This window comes from Puma concolor, chromosome B3 (assembly GCF_028749965.1).
Source record: "Puma concolor isolate L17-30 chromosome B3, mPumCon1.1.hap2, whole genome shotgun sequence".
In the NCBI taxonomy this organism is placed as follows: domain Eukaryota; kingdom Metazoa; phylum Chordata; class Mammalia; order Carnivora; family Felidae; genus Puma; species Puma concolor.
The window spans coordinates 11,296,619-11,323,708 of record NC_141672.1 but is presented as its reverse complement, the minus strand read 5'-3'; the positions used below and the strand labels follow the sequence as shown (position 1 = coordinate 11,323,708).

Genomic DNA, 27,090 nt, shown 5'->3' with positions numbered 1-27,090 from the left:
CGACAATATTTAGGGAAATTAACTGATGAAAACGGGGGAATACAGACCTTAAGTTGTAAATGTTTCTTAGTTATTTTCTCAGCAGAGACATTTTATTTAATAAAGTTAGGTTTTCAGTAGCTCAAAAATACCTTAATTAGTCTTATGAAATCATAGCTGTCTCATTTGGTATTCTGTTGACTTAAATTTATATTAATAGTATTTCTACAACACTGAAAATGTAATTTAACTATTATTCCTAATAATTACCTTCTGGTGACTTCTACAGAATCACCAAATAAAGATTGAATTGTGGCCATCACATTTTTAGTTTTATACTTACTGCTTCCTATATTCCTTCAGAATTAAGTTTTCCTGCTTTATTTTTAAAAAAAAAAAATTTTTTTTCAACGTTTATTTATTTTTGGGACAGAGAGAGACAGAGCATGAACGGGGGAGGGGCAGAGAGAGAGGGAGACACAGAATCGGAAACAGGCTGCAGGCTCTGAGCCATCAGCCCAGAGCCCGACGCGGGGCTCGAACTCCCGGACCGCGAGATCGTGACCTGGCTGAAGTCGGACGCTTAACCGACTGCGCCACCCAGGTGCCCCAAGTTTTCCTGCTTTAAACAAAAATCTTTGATCAGAACATTCTTTTCTCTAATATCTATTGATTATTAATATATAATATTAAATATTTGATACATAGTATTTGTTATTTATCTGTAGCTGTGTGCAAAGTGTTGTTCTTATCTGTAAGAACTGGAATGAGCAAAACAGACAACAGCCTGTATGTCCTCAGGGAGCTTATCTATTCATGGGGTCAGGGAGGTTATATACCAATGGGGACTATGGTTGCTAATAGTGACTTGTATACTTTCTTTGGCTTTCTGTTTGGTTATAACTTGTTTGTAATTTGTAATTAATTTATATGTATTTAAAATACTGCAGTTATTAGTGTATTCTTGAATTTTATTCTTAGGCATATATAACGTGGTTCTAGTTGCTGTGATTTAGGTCAGGGATATAGCATGTTATTTTTACAAGATGCCCACATTTCTGTGCAGGCAATATGAATTTTTTTTCTGGGTACAGTGGTGAATTGAGAAAATGCTTATTTTGGTTTTGCATGTGATTCAAAAATGAATCAGACTTTTCCATAGCAATTTTCCCCAGAATCATGCTGTAATTTCAGTGGAATCAAGTCTGCACCATCCCAGTTTAATTTCACATTCAATTTCAGTGACAGTAACTACCTAAGCTTCTTAGCATGACACCTGGAAGTGGCAACTAAACTATGGTAGAAGGGATCGGGTGGTTAGGGGGCCTTGACTAAGAGATTATTGTAGGTAAGTCAATTAGATTTAAAGCTAAAAATATCGAGCATCCAATGCACTCTGTGTTGAGCATGCTAAATCTGGCTCACGGACAGCATACTGAGCATTCACGGTTTCATAAAGCAAGAATAAAAGATGAAGGGTAGAGAATAGTGACCTTTAGAGGTCTCTAAATTATTTTGAAAAAATACTTTTGTTAATGAGTTCACAGTAAAGTAGTAACTCCTGAAAAATCTTAATTTCGTGGGACTGCACAAAAAATATCGCACACTCATATATACAGTGTATTTATACAAAGAATCAAATCTGCTAAAACTATATAACTGAGTTATAGAAGGTAAGATTATAATAAGCTTTTAAGGTAATTAAAGTTAATCCATAATATAGAAGGTTAACTGAATAAATGGATATAAAGAAAATGTTTACTAATGAATGTGTACTAAGAAATAAGAAAGCCTTTATTTAGTGCTGATTTTATTTAAAAAAAATGTTTATTTCTTTTGAGGGAGGAGGGGAGGGGCAGAGAGAATGAGAGAGAGAGAGAGAGAGAGAGAGAGAGAGAGAGAGAGAGAATCCCAAGCAGGCTCTGCACCCAACGTGGGGCTCAGTCTCATGACTGCAAGATCGTGACCCAAGCCGGAATCAAGAGCCAGACGCTTAACCGACTGAGCCACGCAGGCTCCCGTTCACTCATTTCTTTAGTCAACAAGTGGCCGTTTATTTAGGACTCTCATTTATCCTGTTTTGTCCTAAAAAAGATACCAAAAGGGTGGTGGACAGTCCCAGATTAGATTCTATGTCAGAAGGGCCTAAAGACTCTGGAGAACAATTAAAGAACAATCATAGGAGACTATTTAATAGTGTGATCCTGACTTTATGTAAAACTAGTGAAGAATTAAGCATATTGGGCTTTATGAGAGCAATAATAATAATATTACTAATAATAGTAATTAGTAATAATGGCATCATTCATTCCCGAGTATCTCCCGAGTCCCTCCCGTGGGCCAGGCACTGTTCTAAGGCCTGAGAAAATGGAGGTGAGCAAAACAGAGAACTCGCCCTCAAGGAAGTTACAGTCCAGAGTGGGGGAAACAGACATTAAACAAGTAAGTGACTATGAAAAACAGGGTAAAGGGACAGGATTACCTACTGTGCCTCGGGAGGTCAAAGAAAGCTTCTTTGAGGAGCTGAAAACCAAAGGGATTGGAGGAAGCAGCCATCTGAAGAGGCAGGATTGAGTGGTCCAGGCGGAAGAGGCAGCAGATGGGCCCTAAGATGAAGGAACTGGTTGGGGCTGGAAGAGGCACGTGTGGCTGGAATGCGGTGGGTGATGGTGGGCTGTGACTTGAAGAGAGGTTAGAGAGATGGTCAGCGACCGAGCGCGTAAGAGATGTTCTCCCTTGGGACAGCGGAAGGCCATTGAGCAGAGCGGTGGCTTGTCCCATTTACATTTCACAGTGATCATTTTGATAATCGTGTGGAGAGCGGCTTGGAGCGGGAGAACGAGGACAGTATAGCACTGGTCCTCATGATAGGTGAAGGTGGCTTGGATTAGGCCAGCTAGCTGGGACAGAGGAGAGTAGTGGCTGTGTTTGAGACACAATGATTTAGGTAGAATGAACAGAACAGAACTTCCTAATGAGTTGGGTGTGGGAAGTGAGAGATACCTTCCGGATTTCTGGCTTGAGCATCTGTATGGTTCTGCTGGGTTTGCGTATCTCGGTTGGTCGTTCATTAAATCCACAGGGAAGAGTCATTTACATACTTACTAATATTAATCTATGAATGACTTACTTTTAGAGAATTTAAAGATAAGTACAATAAATATTCTGTGTAAGAAACTGATCATTCCTGAGATTGTTAGCACGTTTGCAACAATAGTATAAACTTTTAGAGCTCCCCCTTTATCTTATCTTTACCATAAAGAGCATCAGATACAGTGATAATGAAGACTTCTCTGGTTTTATTTAATACAGCATTTTACCAGTGGTATTTTTATTTCTTTTTGTTGTATTGCATTTGCATTTCATCCTTACAATAATATATTAACTGCAAAATAGTTTTTAAAATAATTGCTCTTTTCACTGTCTTAGGGATGAAGGTAGGTTAAAAATGGTAGAAATAGAATCAGATTTGAATTGAGCTGATCTGTAGTGTTTTTACAGTTCACTTTGTAAATTTTATCCAAAGCGTACAACAAATGATAATGCTATGAGGTTATTTATCTCAAGGTTAAATTTATGTATGTATGTATGTATGTATGTATGTATGTATGTATGTATGTATGTATGTATGTATTTATGTAGGGATGTATGTTTATTTTGAGAGAGACTGAGACAGTGTGAGTGGGGGAGGGGCAGAAAGAGGAGAGAGAATCCTAAGCAGGCTCTGCACTGTCAGTGGGGCTCGAACCCACAAAGCTGGGGGGGATCATGACCTGAGCTGAAAAACCAAGAGTCAGATGCTTAACCGACTGAGCCACCCAGGCACCCCTCAAGGTTAAATTTAAGTAAGAATCCAGAAAGAAAGAGTATTTTGACCTCCAACTTAAATTTCCTAGATTGGAGACACTTTTAAATACAGTTGTTACAATATATTCATGTTATACGACTTAATTCCTAGGGTATCATCTTTTGAAAACCAGTAATTTTTGTCTGTGGTCTTTATTGATTAAGTCTTTCCACAATAAATTGGGATCTATTTAAATGTTAGATTTCAATATTTGACTTAAACTTCTGGTTAGCTAGAAGTGAAAGAATTTGATTGTTAGGATACATTTCTAAAATGCTCTGGTCCTTTATAAAATTAAAGTGGTAGTGATGTAATTACCCCATATAATAATAATTACATGGGCTAATTACTAGTGACTCTTTTTATAATGAATTGTAAAAAATGCCCCTGCCTGTTGAGTTATTGAATTCTTTTGTTTTTCCACTCATTTGGGGACCCAAAAATCTGCATAAAATTATATATTAGAAAACGTGCAATATCAGGAACGAATAAAAATAAGTATAGCTAACATTTGCTGAAGTCTTACTGCGTGTCAGGCACTGTACTCTGTCAACACTTTGTGCATTTTTAGTTTTTTGATGACTCCTAGCAATTCTTTTTTTTTTTTTTTTAATTTTTTTTTTTTTTCAACGTTTATTTATTTTTGGGACAGAGAGAGACAGAGCATGAACGGGGGAGGGGCAGAGAGAGGGAGACACAGAATCGGAAACAGGCTCCAGGCTCTGAGCCATCAGCCCAGAGCCCGACGCGGGGCTCGAACCCACGGACCGCGAGATCGTGACCTGGCTGAAGTCGGACGCTTAACCGACTGCGCCACCCAGGTGCCCCGACTCCTAGCAATTCTATAAGGATCACTTGATAGAAGAGGAAACACCTTACTTGACTAACTTGCCAAAGGTCACAGAGCTAGCACGTGGCATAATTGGGTTTGAACAGGAAGTCTGGCTGCTGAGTCCCCCCTCTTAACTATTACACAACCTTCTCATTAGCTTATCATGATTGCAGCAGATATATAATATATAATTTTACTTCTCAAGCCTCAGTCCACTCTCATCTGATTACACATCAGCCTCCTTGCTGGACCTATTGTTTCTACTTTGCCCAACCCCCCCCCCCCCCCCAGCCCACTCAGCCATAGAGGTTATTTATTTATTTATTTATTTATTCTGGGAACAATCTACAATTTTTTTTGACAATTATATATACAGTGTACCAACGTAATGATTTAATATATGTGTACATTGAGAAATGATTACCACAGTCAAGTTAATTAATACATCCATCATCTCACATAGTTATTTTTTTTTCTTCAGAGAGATCTTTTCAAAGCATCAATCATATCTTCTTGCATGAAAATTGCTTAAGTGGTGTGGTAGGCAGAATATAGCCTCCCAAAGAGATCAGGTCCTAATCCCTGGGACCTAAAAATGTTCTCTTATTTGGAAAAAGAGTTTTTGCAGATGTAGTTAAGCATCTTGAGATAGGGACATTATCCTGGATTATCTGGGTAGGTCCTAAATGTCGTCACATGTATCCTTATAAGAGGAAAGCAGAGGTCAATTTGACCCAGACACGCAGAAGGCCATGTGAAGGAGGCGGAGACTGGAGTGATGTGGCCACAAGCCAAGGAATACGGCAACTACCGGAAGCTGGAGGAGGCAAGGAATGGATTCTGCCCTAGTGCCTCCAGAAGGAGCGTGGCCTGGCCAACATTTTGATTTTGGTTAAATAACACTGATTTAGGACCTTTGGCCTTCAGAACTGTGAGAGAATACATTTCTGTTGTTTTAAGCCACCCCGTTTGTTGTAATTTATTACAGCAGCCACAAGAAACTAATAAAAGTAACTTCTCACTTCAGGTTAGAATAAAACTCCTTACCATTCCAGAAAATGATCCCGTCTAGCTTTCTTTTCTTTCTTCCTTTTCTTTTTTATTTTTTTAACGTTTATTTATTTTTGAGACAGAGAGAGACAGAGCGTGAACGGGGGAGGGTCAGAGAGAGAGGGAGACACAGAATCTGAAACAGGCTCCAGGCTCTGAGCTGTCAGCACAGAGCCCGACGCGGGGCTCGAACTCACGGACCGAGAGATCACGACCTGAGTCGAAGTCGGATGCTTAACTGACTGAGCCACCCAGGCGCCCCTGATCCCATCTAGCTTCTGAACTCATCACCTGCCTTTCTTTTCTCTTTCTTCCTTTAAGGGTGGAAACTTTGACAGTCTGATTTATCATGGTACCCCCAGAACCTGCAACAATGCTTGGCAAACTAATAGGCACCCAACAGTGATTTAAAAATGAGCATTGATTGAACTTCATATTCGGAGACTGTAAGTGCCTGCCTGAAAGACCAATGATATATTGGCCTGATCCACTGATGGCATTCTTGGATGAGAAGTAAAAACAGACTGTCAGTGGAATGGTATGATGCTGCTTTGTGGTCCTGGAGAGAGCTTTTTTGGGGGAGTGGGAGAGAGAGGCATAGTAATGAAAGGATAAAAAAAGACGTAATTAATCAGTATGAAATTTAGTCATTTGAGATTAGCAGATGTGGTCTACCAATCTGATTCTCGAAAGATTTATTAGTTTTACTGTTATTTTACATGACATTATTTTCATTAATGGAAATAATAGAAAAAATACAAGTTTCTGCCAATGTGATTATGATTTTATATCTACTGAATATAGGTAGATTTAAATTTTGTTTTAATGTTTATTTATTTTTGAAGGAGAGAGACAGAGCACGAGTGGGGTAGGGGCAGACAGAGAGGGGACACAGAATCTGAAACAGGCTCCAGGCTCTGAGCTGTTAGCACAGAGCCCGACGTGGGGCTCAAACTCGGGAACTGCGAAATCATGACCAGAGTCGAAGTTGGATGCTTAACCGACCGAGCCACCCAGGTGCCCCTGAATATAGGTAGATGTAAAAAAAAAAAAAAAAGATTTCATTTTCAAAAATTTAAATAAACCTTTTCTGTGTAAATATAGATGTACGTGAATAAAAAGCTTAGCTTTCCTGGGGTCCCTGGGTGGCTCAGTCGGTGGAGCGTCCGACTTCGGCTCAGGTCATGATCTCACAGCTCGTGAGTTCGAGCTCCACATCGGGCTCTGTGCTGACAGCTCAGAGCCTGGAGCCTGCTTCGGATTCTGTGTCTCCCTCTCTCTCTGCCCCCAACCCACTCACATTCTGTCCCTGTCTCTTTCAAAAATAAATGAACATTAAAAAAAAAAAAACAACTTTAGCTTTACTTCCTTTTCAAGTCTTATTTCAGGAGGTACAGATGTGTGGATAGCCAATGATAATTAGAAGGAACACTTTCTGTGGGCCGGGCACTGTGCTTAATACTTTAGACACATCCTTTTAAACGTCTTATAACAACTCTACATGATATATTTATTCTCATTTCACAGTTGAGAAAATGCAGGCTTAAAAGAATCATCAACGTACGACTATGAATATTTTGTTGGGAGGTCTCTAGGAAGCATGAAATTACATAACTTATTTGTACAGTTCACCAAGAAAAAGAGAGAGTCTTAACTAAAGGTATTAAAGAGGATAAACAGATGATACAAGTTACTTTGTTCTTTCATTTGCAGCTCAAAAGTAAAAGTACGGGTCTTCCTCACTGTAGGTCATGTTTTCTGAGATAAGTTAAAAGTTCCCTCCTGAGAAAAGCAAAAGGCTTTTGTGCAAGCAACACGTTTATAAATAATCAGAACATGGTGTTCCAGATATCATACAGGTCATAAAAAGCCCACTGTTCGTACTCTTATTGACAGGCTAAGGATTTAGGGACACTCTAATGTGAAGAAAGAAAATGAAATAATTCCTGTAATGGAAGCTGATGAAAAACAACCCATAAGGGTTAGAATCGACCTACCTAGGAGGTTTTATGGGCTAGGAAGCCTAAAATTCTATAATATTTTTTCTAATTCACTAAAAAAAAGAAAGAAAGAAAAAGAGGCAGTATTAACTCAAGGAATTAGGGAACATGAACATGATACAAGTTACTTTTTCTTCTGTGGTTTGTAGTTCAAAAACAAAAGTACATTGACCCATATGCATTTTGAAAATAATATTTACGTCATGTCTTTTTATCTACTTATGCTTACAGACAAAACAAATTAACGTCGTTAATTATTTTACAATAATTAAATTCAGTGGAAACATTTACTGAGTACATAGTTTCTCTGGGCATGCATAAAATGTTATATTAGCTAGTATTCCGAATACCTGAAGGTATTTCCTTTCAGTGAATTCTGTTGGAGACCAGTGTTCTCCCACGTGCTTCTTTTTTTTTTTTTTTTTAATTTTTTTTTTTTCAACGTTTATTTATTTTTGGGACAGAGAGAGACAGAGCATGAACGGGGGAGGGGCAGAGAGAGAGGGAGACACAGAATCGGAAACAGGCTCCAGGCTCTGAGTCATCAGCCCAGAGCCCGACGCGGGGCTCGAACCCACGGACCGCGAGATCGTGACCTGGCTGAAGTCGGACGCTTAACCGACTGCGCCACCCAGGCGCCCCTCCCACGTGCTTCTTAGTCATTCATTTGTTATTTTTACCCTACCATAAAAATCAGCCAGAACTTTTGAAATTCTTAATTAGAAGATCTTTTATTTCTGTGATAGTGCAACCTCTGTTACTACTTGGATATTGTTTCTGATGTAAGGCATTTGAGTGATATGAAGGATCATTTATAGACATTTTTGTTTACAGTCCTTGCAAAATTATAAAACAAGGCAGGTATTTCCATACTATACTGTAATAAAGGTGTGTCATCTTTGATGTAAAGCTTTATGGATTAAGTAACCTTTTGGCAGTGATGCACTAAATATCCTAGAAATTTCTCAAATCAGAACATCTAGAAACTCTAAAGTACAGCAAGCATTCATTTAAATATTTAGGTAAGCTTATAAGAGAGGAAGGACTACTCAGGGCTCAGACACAAAAGCCATCAGTTCCACTTGTACTTAGGGTGTGGAAGTGTGCAAGAAAGCAACACTCCTGTCCAACAACGATAGCTTAGTCACAGAGTCTGTTCAGTCACCAGTTCTTTTGAGCCTGTCGAAAGTGGTCACGAGGCAACCAAGAAAACCACATTCAGAAGAGCAGCAGCTCCTCTGAGAAAAGATGGGACACAGGGACACTGACTTTTGACTGACTATAGAAGAAGTGACCACCACATAAGGTTGTTAGAAAAAAAAAAAAAATCAGCTGAAATTGTGACAGGTTTTGAAAGGTTGAGCGTGGGCAGCATATCAGTTTAGAATAACTTGGAGCTCCAGACACAAGGGAACTTTGCACCCACTTGCAGTCTCTTTTCCACAAGCCTCCTTGCCTTAGGGGTCAGGACAGGAGATTGGAGAGACTCTCCCTTGCTGATGCCAGTGAGGTGACGAATGGCTGCTGCTTGGGGAAGGGAACGGGAACGCAACAGTGCCCATTTCCTCAGGCTATCTGCATGGACACACAGAGAATTTCAGTAGAGATGGAAGCTATAAAATGATCAGCTGGAAATGCTAGAAATAAAAAGGATGATGGGGCACCTGGCTGGCTTAGTCGGTGGAGCACGTGACTCCTGATCTCGACGTTGTGAGTTCGAGCCCCATGTTGGGTGTAGAGATTACTTTAAAATATTTTTTAAAGAAAGATAACATCAGAGATGAAGCATTCCTTTGATGGGCTCATCAGCAGTTTGGACACAGATGGGGAAAGAATCAGTGAACTTGAAGGTAGAAATTATCCAAACTGAAACACAAAGATAGAACCAAGTAGAAAAAACAAAACAAAACAGGAGAGAGCATCACATGGCTTTGAGACCATGTCAGGTGGTCTAATATATGTGCAATTGGAGTCTCAGAATGAGAAAAGAAGAACTATTTGAAGAAATAATAGTCAAGACTTTTCTGAAGTTAATAAACAACAAACCAAAGATCCAAAAGCCCAGAGAACCTGAAGCTGGATAAACACACACTCTACCACCACCGTCACCACCACCAGGCGCATTGCGATCAAACTGCTGAAAGTAAAACGTAACAATCTCGGGAGCAGCCAGAGATGAAAGAAACATTACAAACAGAGGAACAAAGGTGAGAGTAAAGCAGACTTCTGGCCAGAAATAGTGCAGATTAGGGGACAATGGAGTGTTAGAAGTACTAAAAGCAAGAAAAAAAAATGTCAATAAGAAATCTGTACCCCGTGAAAATACCTTTCAAGGATGAAAGCAAAATACTATTTAGGCAAAGAGAAATTGAAAGGATTCTTTGTACCAGACTTATTTTACAAGAAATGCTAAGGGAGATATTTGAGGCAGAAATGATGTGATAAGAGATGGACATTGGGTTTACATGAAGAAATAGAGTACCAGAAATGGTAAAAATTAGGGTAAATGTAAATGAAATAACAATTCCACACAGATTCATTTAGAAAATAGAGGAAGTAAGAACAAGTCATCTTATGAGGCCAGCATCACCCTGATACCCAAATGAGACACAGACATTACAAAACAAACAACTACAGATGCATAACCTTCATGAGCTTACATGAAAACATCTTCTGAAAACCAGTAAATCAAATCAAGCTACATATAGAAAAGGATAATCCACCATGACCAGTTGGAGTTTATTTCAGGAATTTAGGGTTTGTTAAACATTTAAAAACGAATCCATGTGAGTTATCCTATCAACAAACTAAAAAAAAGGAAAAAGAAAAAAAAATAACACTACCTTTTCATCATCTCCGTAGATTTAGGAAAAATATTTGACAAAAGCTTAACAGTCATTCCTGAAAAACAAAACGAAGCTTAGCAAAACTTAGCAAACTTAGAGAGGAGCTTCCTTTGAAAAATACATAGGTAACATTATACTTAAAGGTGAAAGACTGAATGCTTTCCCCTAAGTTCAGGAACAAGCCAAGAGTGTCCACTAATACCACCTTGTTTAGCATTATACTGAACGTTTTAGCCAATGCAGTATGGCAACAAAATTAACAAAAGGCATTCACTTGCAGAGAAAGAAAGAAGTAATTGTGGGTTTTTTTTTTTGTCAGATAACATTATTATCTATGCTGGAATCTACATAAGAAAAATAATGGAACTACTAAGTAAATATAGAAAGGCTGGAGAATATAAGATCAATATACAAGTCAATTGTATTTCTATATTAGCAAACAATTGGACATTGAAGTTTTTCTTAAACTATCACAGTAGCATTGAAATATGTAATTCTTGGGGTTCAATCTGATAAATGATATGTAAGGTCTGTATACTGAAAACTGTAGAACATTGCTGAGAGAAATAATATGAGAACTAAGTGAATGCAAAGGTATACCATGTTCATGGATCAGAAGACTCTATACTGTTACGATGTCAGTTCTTTCCATATCAATCTATATATTCAATGTAAAATAATAAAAATTCCACCATGTTAGGTTTTTGTTTTTGTTCCTTTATTTTTGATAGGAAATGACCAGCTAATTCTAAGATTCATATGAAAATATAAAAGACCAAAAATAGCCAAAACAACTTTGAAAAAGAAAAGCAAAGTTGGAGGATTTTTTGCTACCTGATTTTGAGACCTAATATACAGCTGCAGCAATTAAGACTATGTCATATTTATATAAAGACAAGTCAGTGGGACATATACAGAGGAAAAATAAGTCCTTTATATACATTGCCGGTTGATTTCAGCATAAGAGCAAAGGCAGTTCTGTGTAGAGAGGATAGTCTTTTCAACAAATGGTACTGGGTTAATTGGGAAAAAAGTCCATACTTCATACCACACACAAAAATTAACTCAAAATAGATTGTAAACCTGTTAAAAACTAAAATTATAAAACTTCTAGAAGAAAATGAGAAAATCTTTGTGACCTTGGGTCATAGGTTTCTAACATATGACACCAAGGCATGATCCATAGAAGAAAAAAATTGGTATTTGACCTCATGAAAATTTTAAGCTTTAGCTCTTCAGAAGACACTGTTAGAGAATGAAAAGAGAAGACCTAGAATGGGAGAAAATACTCGTGGATCACATATATGATGAAGAACATGCATTCAGAATATGTAAACAGGTCTCCAAACTCAAGAATAAGGGAGAAAAAAAAACAATTTTAAGAAATGGGCAACAATTTGAACAGCTACTTCACTAAAGAAGATTTGTGGTTGGCCAGTATGCGTAAGAAAAGATGCTTAGTATCATTAGTCACTAGATACATACAAATAAGCCTATACACTTGTCAGAATATTTGCATTAAAAAACCCTGACCATTATCTTTTCAGATATTTTTCTAATGTGCTTCTTCCTAATCCTCTGTTTTTCTTCTAGGACTCTAATTTCACATATATTAGATCTTTTAATGTCCAATCTTCTATGTCTTTTCCCTTATTTTCTCTTTGTGACTCATTTTGAGTGATTTATCCTGATCATATTACAGTTTACCGATTCATTTATGTCTAATCTTGCCGCAGACCAAGAGTGCGGAGTTTCCTCTTGTCCAGCAAGAGAGTGGATGCAGAATTGAATACTAGAGAGGCTAATGTCCGGGAGGAGACAAGAGCCCTGAATAGGGGTTTCCTCTCCATATTTATTGAGCTCTCAGGATGTTACACACGTGGTGAACGTGGAGAAACCAATCAGACAGTAATTGTTAACTTGTGTAAGAAACAAAGGGTCTGGGTGGGGGGGGCAAGTGGAGTTTGTGATCAAAGCATAATAGCATATTGGCGCCAGATGGAAAGGAATTTCCTGCAGGTGATATAACAAGTTACTCGTGATCTCATTGTAGTGTGTCTTGCTAACTGACCTTGGGTGCATTTGCCTGGTGGTGGCGGCTTTCCACCCTAAGCTTTTTAAACCTGTTTCCCCACATAATCTGATTTTGATTATCCTACTTTTCTGGTCTGGAATTTCTAATCTTTTTTTGAAAATCTACCACGTCCCCTTGAACCAGGTATGCATCTGATCGCACCAATGCCTGGAGCGTGGTGCATTTCTGTTTTATATTGCTTCTGCTGGATCTCACTCGTATTTTCTTATCTCTTCGTGTGCCTGCATATTATTGATTGTATGTTGGACCTTGTATTTGATAAATTATTTGTAGAAATAGATTGAGCCTTAGGGTGGTCTCTTCCTCTTCTTCTGGGAGCCACTTAACTGCACTGGCAGTAAAGCCTCAGTTAATCCAGTTTCAGGTACTGGATGTTGTGAAGCTGGGCTGCTCCTCTGGCAAAAGCCAGTCGGCTTCAGGATCACCCTTATCCTGTCCCAGGGGTCTTACTGGGGACCCTCTGCAAGACTGTCAAAAAAAAGTCACTTAAGCTGTCAGCCTGTCAGGAGTCTTTTCTAGAATTAGCAGATGGCCTCAGAGGAAAAAGAGGCCCCAGATTACATGCTTACCTTTCTGGAATGCCTTTGTCTCTTAGATCTTGGATGGGTAATTAATCTAGTAGTGAACAATGTAGGATGGGTAATTACTTAGTTTTGGATGGGTAGCCTTGTTAGTTTCCATATGCTCTTACACAGATGACTTTTGTATTTTGTCCGGTTTTGTAAATTCTCCCCATCAGGAGAGCTGATTAGGATTATCTAGTCTTCCGTTACTGAGAGGGTAAGTTCCCTTTCCTTTTATTTTATTCTTCTTGGTTTAATCTTGGAACGATTTTAGCCCAAAATGCATATACCCCTTCACCGTGGCCTACCATCACCCTTATCCCCACACAAAACAACTGATTGTTTTCTACTTATGTATTAGGAATAATTTAGCGTTTTAAATTAAATATTCTGCCAAAACATTTGTGATAGATGTCTTCCTTTAAAACTTTGTGTTCTTCAACTCCCTTATTTTGTCGGGGTAAAATTACATTTACGGTGGCAGATTGCCACTTTTGATCTGTTTTCTGTGTAGGCCATTTCATCTACACCCAGGTCTTTATATATTATCTATATAAATTGCATGTGTTCTATGTAAGTTTTCTTATTTACAGCATGCCTTCTCAGAGCATCAGATCCGTATGTGCAGTTTTCTGTTTGTAATCTCCACTGGGATGCCGCAAAGGCCTCTCAGGGTTAACAAGTCCAAAACTCAGTCCTGCTATTTCCCCTCGACACCTCAGGTTCCTTTAGTGTCCCCCTGTCCTAATGTGTAGCACTATCATCCACTTGGTTTCCAAGGCAGGATGTGGGGAGTCCTCCTTGATCCCATCTCTTCTTTTGCTCCTCGCTTACGCAGTCCTGTTTATGTCATATCTTAAATATGTTTTGAATCCACCCACCTCTCTCCAACCACACCCCCTTCACCCTAGTCCTGGCTACCGTGGGGGTTTGCTCGGATGAGGGTCATGGTTTTCCAAGTGGTCCCTTCCCACTACCTCCCTCCCGTTCCACCCACCTCTCTACTTTCCGATTCACTTTCATCGTAGTGGTCTGCATGCTGTTTCAAAGCCTTTAAGTCTACGATTTGAGTGTTCTCTTACTGAGTGCATCTGAGGCCCTGCGTAATTGGGGTTCTTTCTCTTTTCCCCAGCCTCGGCCCCTCCTCTCGCGGTGTGCTCTAGTCTCACTGGCCTTTTGGTTCCCGAGTCCGCCAGGCTCCTTCTTATTTCTCAGTGCCAGGAGCGCTTGCCCTTGTACTCTTCGTGCTTATCCAGCTTTTGTCTCGTTATCTCTTTCTCTTTGCGCAGGCTGGGTGTCACTTTTCCGCGATCCTCTCTCCTTGGGAGAGATCAGGTCCCCTGTCAGGTGTTCTTATGCCATCTGCGCCTCTCATCCTTGGCTCCTATTACAGTCTTAACTGTGGCACTAACAGGTGCACTGCTAGTCCTGCTCATTGCTAAGGCTCCAGAACCTGGCACAGCCTTGAATGTAACTAAACATTTATTGAATGTTTAAATATATGGAAGCTACAGGGGCCCCTCAAAGGTAGGGAACAATGTTTGACTTTTCTCCAGCTTCCCAGTACACTTAGTATGATGCTTAATAAATAGCTGTGAATGAAATTAAAATTAAATTATCAAAATTAGATCTTCATTGGGCTACTTTAGACAGAGATTAGAAGGGACTAGATTAGGACAGACTGACTAGAAAGAAAGCCCAATTTCCACTTGGTTATAGACATTTGGTGTGCTTTCCAACGCTGATTGCCCCTCCAAGAAAACAGTTTATCATTTTATCAAAATGTGTTCAACTAATTAAATATGGCTACAATGGATCGTTTGATATGGTTACTTTCAGTGCTATATCGAGCAAATAGATGTTTCTTTGATAAGCATATCTTTTCTTTGCAGTGTTATATATATAGCTTTTTATTTACATTCTTGGCCTAAATCATGAGATTACATGACTCTAACATATTATATGTCAAAATGACTGGGTGGAGTAGTCTAATTAGAAGCTCAGTTTCAAAACCATTGTCTTGAAATGTATTTATTTGTTTGGTGTTGTCATGGTTTTGTTTTGTTTTTTTAAATTTTTTTTAACGTTTATTAATTTTTGAGACAGAGAGAGACAGAGCATGAATGGGGGAGGGTCAGAGAGAGGGAGACACAGAATCTGAAACAGGCTCCAGGCTCTGAGCTGTCAGCACAGAGCCCGATGCGGGGCTCAAACTCACGGACTGCGAGATCATGACCTGAGCCGAAGTCGGCCGCTTAACTGACTGAGCCACCCAGGCGCCCCGGTGTTGTCATGATTTTGCATGGAAGGACACTTCATTGCACATCTGCAGTAGTGGTATGATAGTTACCACTGGTATTTCCTTTATGGAAAGAGATCTTTGGGATATTGTTATGTGTACCTCCTCATGAACCTTGCTAATCACTGAAACACAGATTTGAAGAAGGATAAAAGACATCCCTTTTGTTCCTGTTCCTGTTGTCTCCACTTTATTTTCCCCCTTTCCCTCTCGGATTTTGACTTTCAGGATTCCCAACTAGTTCTCCTCACCCTTTATTTTAGTGTAGAGCCTGGCGGTCAGCGATAGGGGAAACAAATGAGGTGTAGTGAATTGTTAAAGGTATCTGACTTGGTATGTTCCAGTTATTCACACTTAACTCAGCTTTAAAGTCTTATAAACGTCACCATTTTTATAGTGAAAAGAGCTGCTTACCGCTACTGTTAGTCACTGAAAATTCTCACGGTTGTGACCCTCGGAACCCCAGATATTTTATGTGTCCTAGGTCTTCAATGTTTTAATATTTAAATCCCTATTATTTAACTTCCAAATGATCAGTGATAGTCTCTCTAAAAATCTACAAAGATATTTGTAATTTTAGTTCTCCTTTACCTTTAGCCAGCGCCATTTGTGGTAAATATGTTTACCAGTTTAATTCAGTAAGTTTAGTTTCCAAATGTGTGAATCCATATTTTGTTCTTTTGGAATAAGCCAGTGATTTGTGTAATGCTTCTCTGTGTTGTATATAATAAAGAGCAATATCTTTTGAGGTATACCATGTGGGCTTATTGGAGACAGAGCAGTTTCCCTCTAGGCCAGGACCGTAACATGTCGTACAAAACGCTTTCTCGTACCGTTGATGCTAACCAAAGAGAGGACTAAAGTTCATGCTAACTTGAGCAGAGAAGTGTCTAGTACATTTTCCTTCCTTAAGCGGGAATAGTTTTTTAAACTTGGAAATGTACCATTAACTCGTTTATAAGATGTCTCATTTCATTTTTGAGGAATTCAAGTTGGAATGCCAGCCATACAGTAGTATATAAGAGGAACGTAACTGCCAGTAAGGCATGCACTTAAGCAATAGAGGAATTTACTTTTCAGTGTCTTCCAAGGTCCATGAGGATGCACACTTATTTACCCAGAGAGTATGGATCTCACTATGTTTGTCCAGAGGGTGTGACTCTGTGGAGGAGAACACTTACTGGTAAGTATCAAATGCTTATTGTATTATGTTTCAGAAAAATATGCTTAGCAGTCAGTTGATTTTTAGCAGTGATAAAATCTCTTAGTCTGTGCTGGTTTCTTAACAGTGGACAGTCCCAGATGTTGAAGTCAGCACAACAAGAGAAACACCCAAATCCTGATAAGACTTGAGGATTTTTCGAAAATTAAATGCAAAATAGTTGGGGCAAATGTTGCTGCGGGAGTCAAGACTAAGTAATACAGTAAGAAGATACGAAGTTGGAGAGCTTCCCGCGTTCTTCTTTTGCATAAAGTTTGCATACGTACAAAACCCAAGACTCTAATGACTTTAAGAGGGGGCAGGATGACATCTCTTGGAACTTAAAACAGCAGACTCATGTGAACCGGAATGAACACGGTGGCCCTCACAATACATGTTGATATTTCCTTGCAAAGTAGTTTCTGTTGCTAAATAAAAGCCATGCGTTCTGAAACCTGTAAGTGATGTATACCGGCCACGTCAAATCTTGTAAGAGTGTTTTCCAAATCCAAAATAGTTAGTGTGGAACACGTGTTTGTTTTGGAAACAGTAAAACGAGGGGATATGGGAGGGCTGATTTCAGAGACCAGTCACTGCTTTTGCTTTACGCCTTATCATTCCCTCTCTTATTCTTTTAGCCAAGAACTCTTAAGATATATAATTGACTATTGGCCGCGGAAACTTGTAAAATAACATTTGTGTGTGTGATACAAAAGTTTGAACGTGCTGTAGGTTTTCTGGGAATTAACCATACCGCTTAAACGTTTGCCACAGTGAAGCCGCTGCCAGATTTCCCACACTACCACATGAAGGTTCGGGATTGATTTGAGCCGATGAATGGGATGATGAATGGAAGTGCAGAGTCCATGAGGAAGAGTTGAGTACTTAGCTTGGCATCAGGCAGACAAGGAAGGGTTAAGTCTTACAGGTGCTGATCGCTAGCTTGCTGGCCCTCAGCAGGATACTTGACGACTCTGAGTTTCTTCTGCTGTAGGATGACATGTTATCTCCCAGAACGATTACTGGCCGTGGTCCCACCACGTGAATCGAGAAGGCTGGGTATTTGGTCTGCATCCTGGTTGCACAGATGATGGGGGAGAAGATGGCAGGAACATCCCCTTGTGGGCACGATGGAGGGTTGAGAATGCATTTCTAGTGATCTGTTTTTGCTTTGCCTTGTGTCTAATTCTGCCAATCCCTAATCTTTAGGACTCACCTCAGCATCTCTTGAAGTCATCCTTTAGGAGATGTGGAAAATGTGTGTGAAAGGACAGAGCGCCAAGAGCAGAAACTTTAGGTGAAAGGGTAAGGGATACTCAGTCATCTGGCAGTCGCTTCCTGAATGCCTGCTGTGTGCTAGGAGGTGGGGTGCAGTGGTGAGCGCAACAGCCAGAAACTCTTGCGGTCCTGCAGCTTGTATTCAGGTGTGGGAGACGGACCACAAGCATATGAGCATGTTGGACAGTGGAGATGATAGACCTATAATATAAAGGAGGTGATGAGAGCTTGAGCGGGGGAGTGGCTCTCAGTATGAAATCAGGTCTTCAGGGAGGAGCTCCTTGGAAAGGTGATACTTGAATAGAGGCTCGAGAGAGATCAGGGAGCCAGTCATGTGGAAGTCTGGGAAAAGTGGGCAGTGGGAACAGATCTGGGAAGTCATTGAAAGGACTGACTTTTGCTTTGAGTGGGATGGAAGCCACTGGGGAGTTTGAGCTGCTAAGTGACGTGATCGGACTTGTGTTTTATGAGAATCTCTCAGGTTATTGTGTAGAGACTAGACAGTAGAGGTGCCATGATGGCATTCGGGACTAGTTAACAGGTTCCTGGGGTAACTCAGGCTGGAGGTGATGGTGGAAAGTGGTCAGACTCTGTGTCAGGATTGGTTGGCCATCTGTGGTGAGTGAGAGGCTGAGAGGGGCTAAGGGCCAGCCCCAGAGTTTTGGGCCAGCGACCAGAAGGGAAGAGTTGTCATTCACTGTTTGTGGAGATAAAGATGGGAGGAGGAACAGGTTTGGGGGAGAGGTCAGTTCAGATGTGGACAAGATGAGATTCCTATTAGGTGGCCTCGTGTAGAGGAGCCCCGTGGATGGCCAGTGGTCATTACTTAAATGCCCAGTGTGCACAAGTTGGTAAGTCGTGCAAGCTCTGTTTAAATGATTTAAATCTCTGAGAAGATGGTACTAGAATTCACATTTTCTAGATTAGGAAATAATACGGAAAGATCAATTTTCTTAAGGTCACAGATAGGAAACCTTGTTGTTCATATCTGTTCCACGTTATTCTACGAACTTCACTATGTTAGTTATAAAGTAGGCATTTAAGGGAAATTCCCATAATTGACATAACTGATTAAGCAGCAAAGTAATGCTTTTAGCTAACACACACACACACACACACACACACACACACACACACACACACATGAGCTCTCTCTCTCTCTCTCTCTCTCTCTTATAGAGAAGTAGAGGTAGTATCTTTGATGAGGTTTAAATGAAAGTTTGTTTTTGTTTTTTTTTGTTTTTACTTTTTGATGTGTTGAAAATTAGTATCTCATGTAGTCTTTGAACATACGTTACCATTTTTTTTTAAGGAGTGGCTATGGATATAATTAATTTTTAGAAACATTCTTATATTTAAAAAATTCCTTCTTTTAAAAACAGTTTACTTCATGGTAATTTATATTCTTGTCAGTTATCTAAAGGGGAAGACACATTTACACAATCTTAAGTGTGTTCCTTTTTTATAGTAGAATGTTTAATGTTTATTTTTTGAAATAGAAATACAGGGAATGAAAACCTTTGATCTTTGACATTCCTATTCTAGGTATGATGGTGAACTGTACAATGCAATGCAAAAATAGAAATTGAAATCTATCAAAAATCCCTATTCCATTATTAAAAGGTTTATATATATTTATAATTTTCATTTAAAAAAAACAATGGAATGTTATTTTGTGAGTGCCGACAACATTTAAGCTTTTTGGTGGTCTAATGAGTTAAACAGTAAGGAGCAGATTAATAATAGTTTTCTTAAAGTAATAAGAGGAAGTGCATATCCTTAAAGGTCATATATAGTTATTTTGTGGACTCTGACTGTGTTTGGTTTCTATGACCTTGGATTTTTAAAAATTAGAGTTTCCGATCTCGCCTCTGTGTAATAGCAAACTCTTTCTGATTACACAGGAAGTCCTGCATGTGGCGGGAGTGGAAATGCAGTTAACGGCTGCGGTGTCGTTCCGGACCATTCTACAGGAAGAATCAGTGTCAATTCATACATATGCCCACTCCTTCCTCCAAGTCATTCTGCTACATCTGGAGCACAGGGATGCAGGTCAGCAGCCTGGCTTGTTAGTTCTGTGCTTACTGTTTCCTGGAGGTGGCCGTAAGGCCTTTGGGATCTCGTTAGCCTGATGAGCATAAGTGAATGAGGCTATCCTGCCCAAGATTTGACCATGAGTATGACTAAAAATAGCCATGGCTGTTTCCTTACAAACCCCGCAAAGTTTAGGATCCTAGAAAGCTGAAGACGCATTAATTTATCTTATGATCTGTACTTACCTCTTAGAATTTTTGAATTTTACAATATGTTTGTGTTATTATTGTACAGCAAAAATGACACATTTTGGCTGAAGGGTATTCCCTCCCCCATATTATTTTTAAAGATATAAATGTTTTCTAGATGTTGGCTAAAGCAAAAAAGAAAATAGAGGAACTTCTTAAAATAGTAATAAAAATAATTATACCCCATTTTATTAAATAGTGCTGTCACTTGATGGCTGAGTTAAAACTAATTTGTGAGACTTTTTTTTTTCTTTTTCCTTGTGTCAATCAGGTGTCAGCAATGCATGGTTGGAAACTCTTCTCTCTGTAATAGAAGTATTGCCCAAAGAAACCCTAAAACATGAGGTAATGCAATACACACACACACACACACACACACACACACACACACACACACATATTTTGGTAAGTGCTATTGAGTAAGTCACTCCAGGGGTTTTGTTTTTGTTTTTACTGAAAAGTGGTATTTAAAAAAAGGAATAAGGTCATTTCCCACTCTGAAAGCAACACACGTTCATTATAGAAAGTATGAGCAGCACAGAAAATGAAAGGAAGAAAAATCGTGGTTCTGTACTTAGCCAAAATCTGAAAAATCATTTCAGATTTTTTCCCTGTATATGTTTTTTGTTTGCCATATTCATAATCATGTTGAATTTATATGTGGTTGTTTTTCACTTAGGATTCTTTTCATATGTTATGTTAAACTCATTTGGTAGTAGCTACAAAATACTTGTTAAACATTTAAACCTGTTTTCAGTATTTTATTAATAAAATGAGGCATTAGTAAACATCTCTGTAGAGCTTTTTCTGTTTTTCAGATAATTGTCTTTAAAAAAATTTTTTTTTATGTTTGTTTTTGAGAGAGAGACAGAGCACGAACAGGGGAGGGGCAGAGAGGGGGGGCACAGAATCCAAAGCAGGCCCCAGGTTCCGAGCTGTCAGCACAGAGCCCGACGCAGGGCTCAAATTCATAAGCTGTGAGATCATGACTTGAGCCGAGGTAGGACACTTAACCGACTGAGCCACCCAGGCGCCCCTCAGATAATTTTCTTAACTGTAGCTTCCAAAAAAGTGGAATTACTGGGTCAGAGGGCATTCAGATTCTTAAGGCTCTTACTGCAATATGTGAAAATGCCTGTTTCTGGACTGTTCTCACCAATAGCATTCCAGTGTAACTTGATGAGCCAAAAAATGGGATTATATTTTAATTTGAATTTTTTTTGATTATTACGCTGTTAAATATTTTCTCATATGTTTATATCAGTTCTATTCTTTTGGAATTGTCTGGTCATATCATTTGATCACTATTTATATGTACTATTTTTCAAGGTTGCCAATCCTTTGTTATGTTTGTTGCAAATATTGTTACTAGTTTGTTTGCTTTTTAATTTTTAACATTATTTAATATGTTCTCATCTCAAAGTTCTAGTAAGTTAAAATGGGAGAATAAGAAAGTTAGAAAGGAAATTTATTCTGTAATGAAATGATTTTTCACTCTTTGAACATCATCCTTAGATTCTTTTCAAATATGTCCTGGTTGAAAAAAGTAGCTCTCCGTTGAGGAAATGTCCTCTGTGTATTTCATGAAGTGTTTTCGTCCTTCCTTTGCCCTCGTACAATTTGCGGTCCTATCTCAGTGCCGAAACACTAGCTTGAAAGTGGGAAGATTTACCCCATTATGAGGATGTTTGTATACTTAGTGCCAAACATCTCGGTGATTAACAGATATTTAAACGTTGAACGTAATGTTGACATTTGTTGCTTCTAGTTTGTGAAGAGTGCTATGTAGTAGAATGCAGTTTTTACTCCCGAATGCCATATATTATTTTATGTGATGTTTACGATTTTAAGCATGCAGTTTATTTTGTTTCAGGTCTTTGAGTTTTAAATTATATGTATCATTATGCATTCAGCATTTCTGGCTTCTTTGTGGAGAGGAAAAAAACCAGTTGACCTTTTTATCAGAGTCATAGAGTTTCAGAACTTGGAGGGACCGTAGGGTGACAGTTTAATTTCCATTTTAAGTAGATGAGAAATCTTGGGATGAGAAATAAGAAACAGCAAGATTACTTGGACAGATTAAGAGCAGGGGCCAGAATCAGGATCTGATCTTCATAGTTCTTTATAATATGTCATGCTGTTGAGTTTTTGGGTGCCCGGCGTGTACGCAATACAATATCACACTTGGGTTATTGCCGATGTCAGAATTACTTAATAGACTCTATTTGAAGCTATAATGTTTTGTATCTCTTTAGGGTAAATATAAAAATTAATCTGTATGGAACAAAAATTTCAGGCTGTCTGGTAATTTGCTTATTTTTCTTTTGAAGATGTGCATTTCAGTAATTACACTTTATGTGCACACAGATCATTACAGAATTCATCATAAGCTTTAATTCAGGTTTTGTGTACCTGCTTGTTGTTGTTGTTTTTTTAATTTTTATTTTAACGTTTTTATTTATTTTTGAAAGAGAGAGACAGAGCATGAGCGGATGAGGGGCAGAGAGAGAGGGAGACAACAGAATCTGAAGCAGGCTCCAGGCTCTGAGCTGTCAGTACAGAGCCCGGTGCAGGGTTCCAACCCACAAACCATGAGATCATGACCTGAGCCGAGGTCCGACGCTTGACTGACTAAGCCACCCAGGCTCCCCGCCGCCCCCCCCCCCCCCGGCCTGGTTGTTTTTTAATTATGTAATTTATCATCATCTTCCCTTTAATAACGCAGAAGGTCAACAAGGTGATTCAGGTTATGAGACACCTCAAATTATAACTCAGGTTTCTTAAAAACACTTAGCATCTTAAAATATTCCTTGAGGAAAATAGCTGACATTAGTGGCAAGAATATATAAAACTTTGTGAATTTGTTCTCTAAATATTTTCTCTTTAGATTTTGAACCCACTTGTTTCCAAGGCACAACTTTCCCAAACTGTCCAGTCTCGTTTAGTTAGTTGTAAAATTTTAGGAAAAATGACCAACAAATTTGATGCCCATACGTGAGTATTTGTATATAATTTTTTTGTCTACTTTATTCAATTAAATCGATTTAAAATGTATGATGGTCGTGTGATTTACTATTATATTAGACTTACATTATGTTATTCCATACTACATACAAGTTTAGCTGTTTTAACTCTGTAGAATTCTTATAGTCTACCTAGTCTACTATTCAGATGCATTTCTTCTGATCTCATGGCTCTTCAAATCAACACGGTTAACTTTTTCTATTTCTCATCTTAGCCTTCTCTGTCACACACTGAGTGTAGTTTTGAGCATAAAATGGTATTATTCTATAGACGTCAAAAACTGTCCAACCGTACATAAAGATAAGACTTTCTGATTTCTTCCATTATTGTTATAAATTCATTATTTTGGATAATTTCTCTTATTTTGAGGCTTTATGGGGAATGTTTATAATGTATATGCTCCTCTCTGCCCAGATGATAAATAACCAAGTGGAAAGATTGGAATGTTATATAATTATGGCACAGAATAAAATATAAAGTTGAAGAGTATCTTGGTAGATAGTTGCTAGATATTCCACTTGCCTGTGTAACCTTTTATCTTAGCTAAGATGTTTAATTGTGAATCCAAAATTAACCATTATTTTACAAAGATCCAATCATGTATATGATTTGCAAGTAACAGGAGATAACCTCCAAACTTTAATGACATGTGAAAATCCATTCTAGACTATAAAGCTTTATATTAAAATATGTTTGTTGTTAGGGTAAGCTAAGATTTTGATGATAACTGTTTGAAAATTTTAGTCTAAAATACCCACTTGCACGTTCCTGTCTTTGCCTTCTAAGCATTAAAAGAGAGATACTTCCCTTGGTAAAATCACTCTGTCAAGATGTGGAATATGAAGTTCGATCTTGTATGTGTCGGCAATTAGAGAACATAGCTCAGGGCATTGGGTAAGTATCATTTCAATTCCTTGTGTCATATACTTATTTCTGGATAGTCAGACAGGGATATGCTGTGCCTGTGTGTTTCATGAAAGCATGCTTGTTGAAGGGCTAAAATTTATATGAGCTTTAAAAATGATTGTAACAACAAGTACCTCCTGATGTGTCTGGATTAAAAGAGATTAGATTAAAGTGAAGTTGCTTAGCATTTACTTCACGTTAATTTCTTTCTTTCTCACCTTCACTGGCTTTAGTTAACATCCAGTTACCTAGATCCGAGAAGGGAAAATGTCCCAATATAAACCACGCTTGGACTATTGCAGTAGCATTCCTTTGGGCGAACGACATATTATTGGGTCCTCTCAGATGGGCTTACTCAGTGGAAGTCTTTGTTTCCTGTACACCTTGGCATTTCCACTGTCTTTTCTTGCCTTTTGGTTGTGTGAGGTTCAGGAAGGAGATGCCTAGGGCTGATAGTCTCCTCTTCGCCCATAAAAACTGATCTCATGTTAAGGTATGATATTAAAGGAAGTTTTATCTCGGAACCATCATGGGAAATAGTTTTTTTTTTTTTTTAAAGGATCCTAAATTGATAGAAAAAACATTGAGACCTCTTATTTTTTAATAGAAGTTGCACTGTTTTCACCTGGTTCTTTGTTTCACAAGCAGGGACAATCAGGTTGTTGCCATTTGTATAGTTCTTAACAACAACAAAAAAATGGGGGCCAGTATTTAAGGCTTTGGGATGACTTCAGAATGTCATACAGATTCAGGTCCTCTGTCCTGTCCACCTTGCTGAATCGGAGGATTTAAGTGTTGTGTTAGAAGCTTAACAATGTAACAGAGTAATCCTTTCTCTAATTTTGATTTCAGAACTAGCTTCTTTCTGATAGATCTTCTTAGGCTAGGCTGACTCTGGATCATTGTGGACCATAAATAATTCAGTCTTGCCCAGTTCTGTGCTCCTTAATCACGATCAGAACCTACCAGGAGAATATATCATTGTCTTTTTGTATTCCATGTTTTGTCATCTGACATTTTGCCACTGTTAAAAACAGGCTGGTCAGATGTGTTCACATTTGCCTTCTGAAAATTAATATAGAATTATTGCTTAAGGATTCATTTACAAAAGCAAAGCTAGAATCTACCTACCTTGTTAACTTAGAATTCACTCAAAAAATTAATTTGCCTGATTAAATTCATTTAATTTTGAATTCTCATGTACTATTAGAATATAATCATAGGATTTTCATGGTGTCATGGCTAAAAACTACTGTGATCTGATTCATATTTTTTATTCTCTCTTTGATAAATATATAAAACTAAAGAGACATATACAGTTTTTTTCTTTTGGCATTGGAAATTAGGACTTTTGTTAAGCTCTGATAACCACCAACAGGAATTTTCTACACACAAGGCTAGGAGAAGCCCTGAGATGAGTGAAAGGAGGTGGGAAGAGATATTTCCGAGACTGCTGCTGATTTAAGAGAGAGGCTGCCCACTACTGTGCTGGGAGTTGTGGTCTAAGGCACTTGGGAACAGGAAGTATGGGAATAGGGCCCAAGAACAGTACAGACTTGGGTTTGTAGTTTTGTGTTTGTTGTGGCTGGCAGGGGAGCAATTACTGACCACTTTAGTTTAATCAGAAATGAGCACCAGAAATTGTTCTTCATTTAATAAGATGGATCAGGAAGAAAAATTAAGAGATTCTTGTCCAGCTGGGTTGTGCACTAGCTTGGGATCAAAGAGGACAGTTCTTAGAATAATCAGATCAATAGTGAATAGTATAACGAAGAGGTCGTGCACATGTGTTTGCAGGAAAACAACCGTATGGAATAGACCTCTCTTTATACAGGGATGACTAAAGAGAAAAAAGAAACAAATGTGGAATCTACAAAAAGATTCTTCAGTGTTGGAGGGGAAGAACATACAGTGCTCAGATAGGAAATAAAGAACATACTTTTGTAAATGAATTAAAATTTTTTTAACGTTTATTCATTTTTGAGAGACAGAGAGTGAGTGGGGAAGGGGCAGAGAGCGAGGGAGGCACAGAATCCGAAACGGGCTCCAGCACAGAGCCCGACGTGGGGCTTGAACTCACAAACTGCAAGATCGTGACCTGAGCCGAAGTCAGTCGCTTAACCGACTGAGCCACCCAGGTGCCCTGGAAGAATATACTTTTGAAGAAATTGGTCAAATTTCTGGTGACATGACAAGTAAGATAACCTGAAAATGCCCCCATTATTAACGTATGTCAAAATTTCAACATCCGTTCGTGATAAAAACTCTCAGGAAGCTAGGGGTGAAGGGGACTTCCTCAATCTGATACAGGCATGTATGAGAAACCTACAGCTAACGTCATAATTAATGGTAGATATTGAATGCTTTTTCCTTAAGGTAAGAACAGGTCGAGGATAGTTTTTATCACTTCTGTTCAACACTGTATGGGATGTCCTAGCTATTGAAATAAGGCAAGAAAACAAAAATCTTAAAGGTCTAAAGATCTGAAAGGAAAAAGTAAAATGATTTCTACTTGTAGATGGCAGAACGGTTTACATAGAAAAATCCTCAGTAATTTACAATGATTTCTACTTGTAGATGACATCACTGTTTACATAGAAAATCCTCAGTAATTTACAAAACCACTATTAGAACTAATTAATGGATTTAAAGATGTTTCAGGATACATACAAAAATAGATACGGATAAGTGGAACAGAAGAGAGTACAGAAATAGACACACATATATATGTGGCCAATTGACTTTCAACAGAATGCCAAAGCAGTTCAAGGAGGAAAATCTCTTCAAAACACAGTACTGGGATAACTAGATATTCATGAGAGAAAAAAAAATGAACATTAATTCTTATCTCACACTGTACATAAAGACTAATTTGAAACTTATCACAT

At 38.5% G+C, this 27,090-nt stretch overlaps 1 protein-coding gene across 5 annotated transcripts in view; it reads left to right on the top strand.

Annotated features, from left to right (window-relative positions):
• PPP4R4 (protein phosphatase 4 regulatory subunit 4) overlaps positions 1–27,090 on the top strand; it is a 104,934-nt gene that overhangs the window by 36,524 nt on the left and 41,320 nt on the right. For 4 of the 5 annotated variants that reach the window (XM_086708897.1, XM_086708896.1, XM_086708895.1 and 1 more), the window contains 4 exons: positions 19,895–20,042; positions 20,544–20,617; positions 23,160–23,266; positions 24,083–24,190. In XM_086708897.1, the coding sequence (XP_086565023.1) occupies positions 19,895–20,042; positions 20,544–20,617; positions 23,160–23,266; positions 24,083–24,190 (437 nt within the window). Of the gene's footprint in view, positions 1–16,591; positions 16,695–19,894; positions 20,043–20,543; positions 20,618–23,159; positions 23,267–24,082; positions 24,191–27,090 lie in introns of all 5 variants that reach the window. The other variant, XM_086708898.1, reaches the window with a different exon arrangement.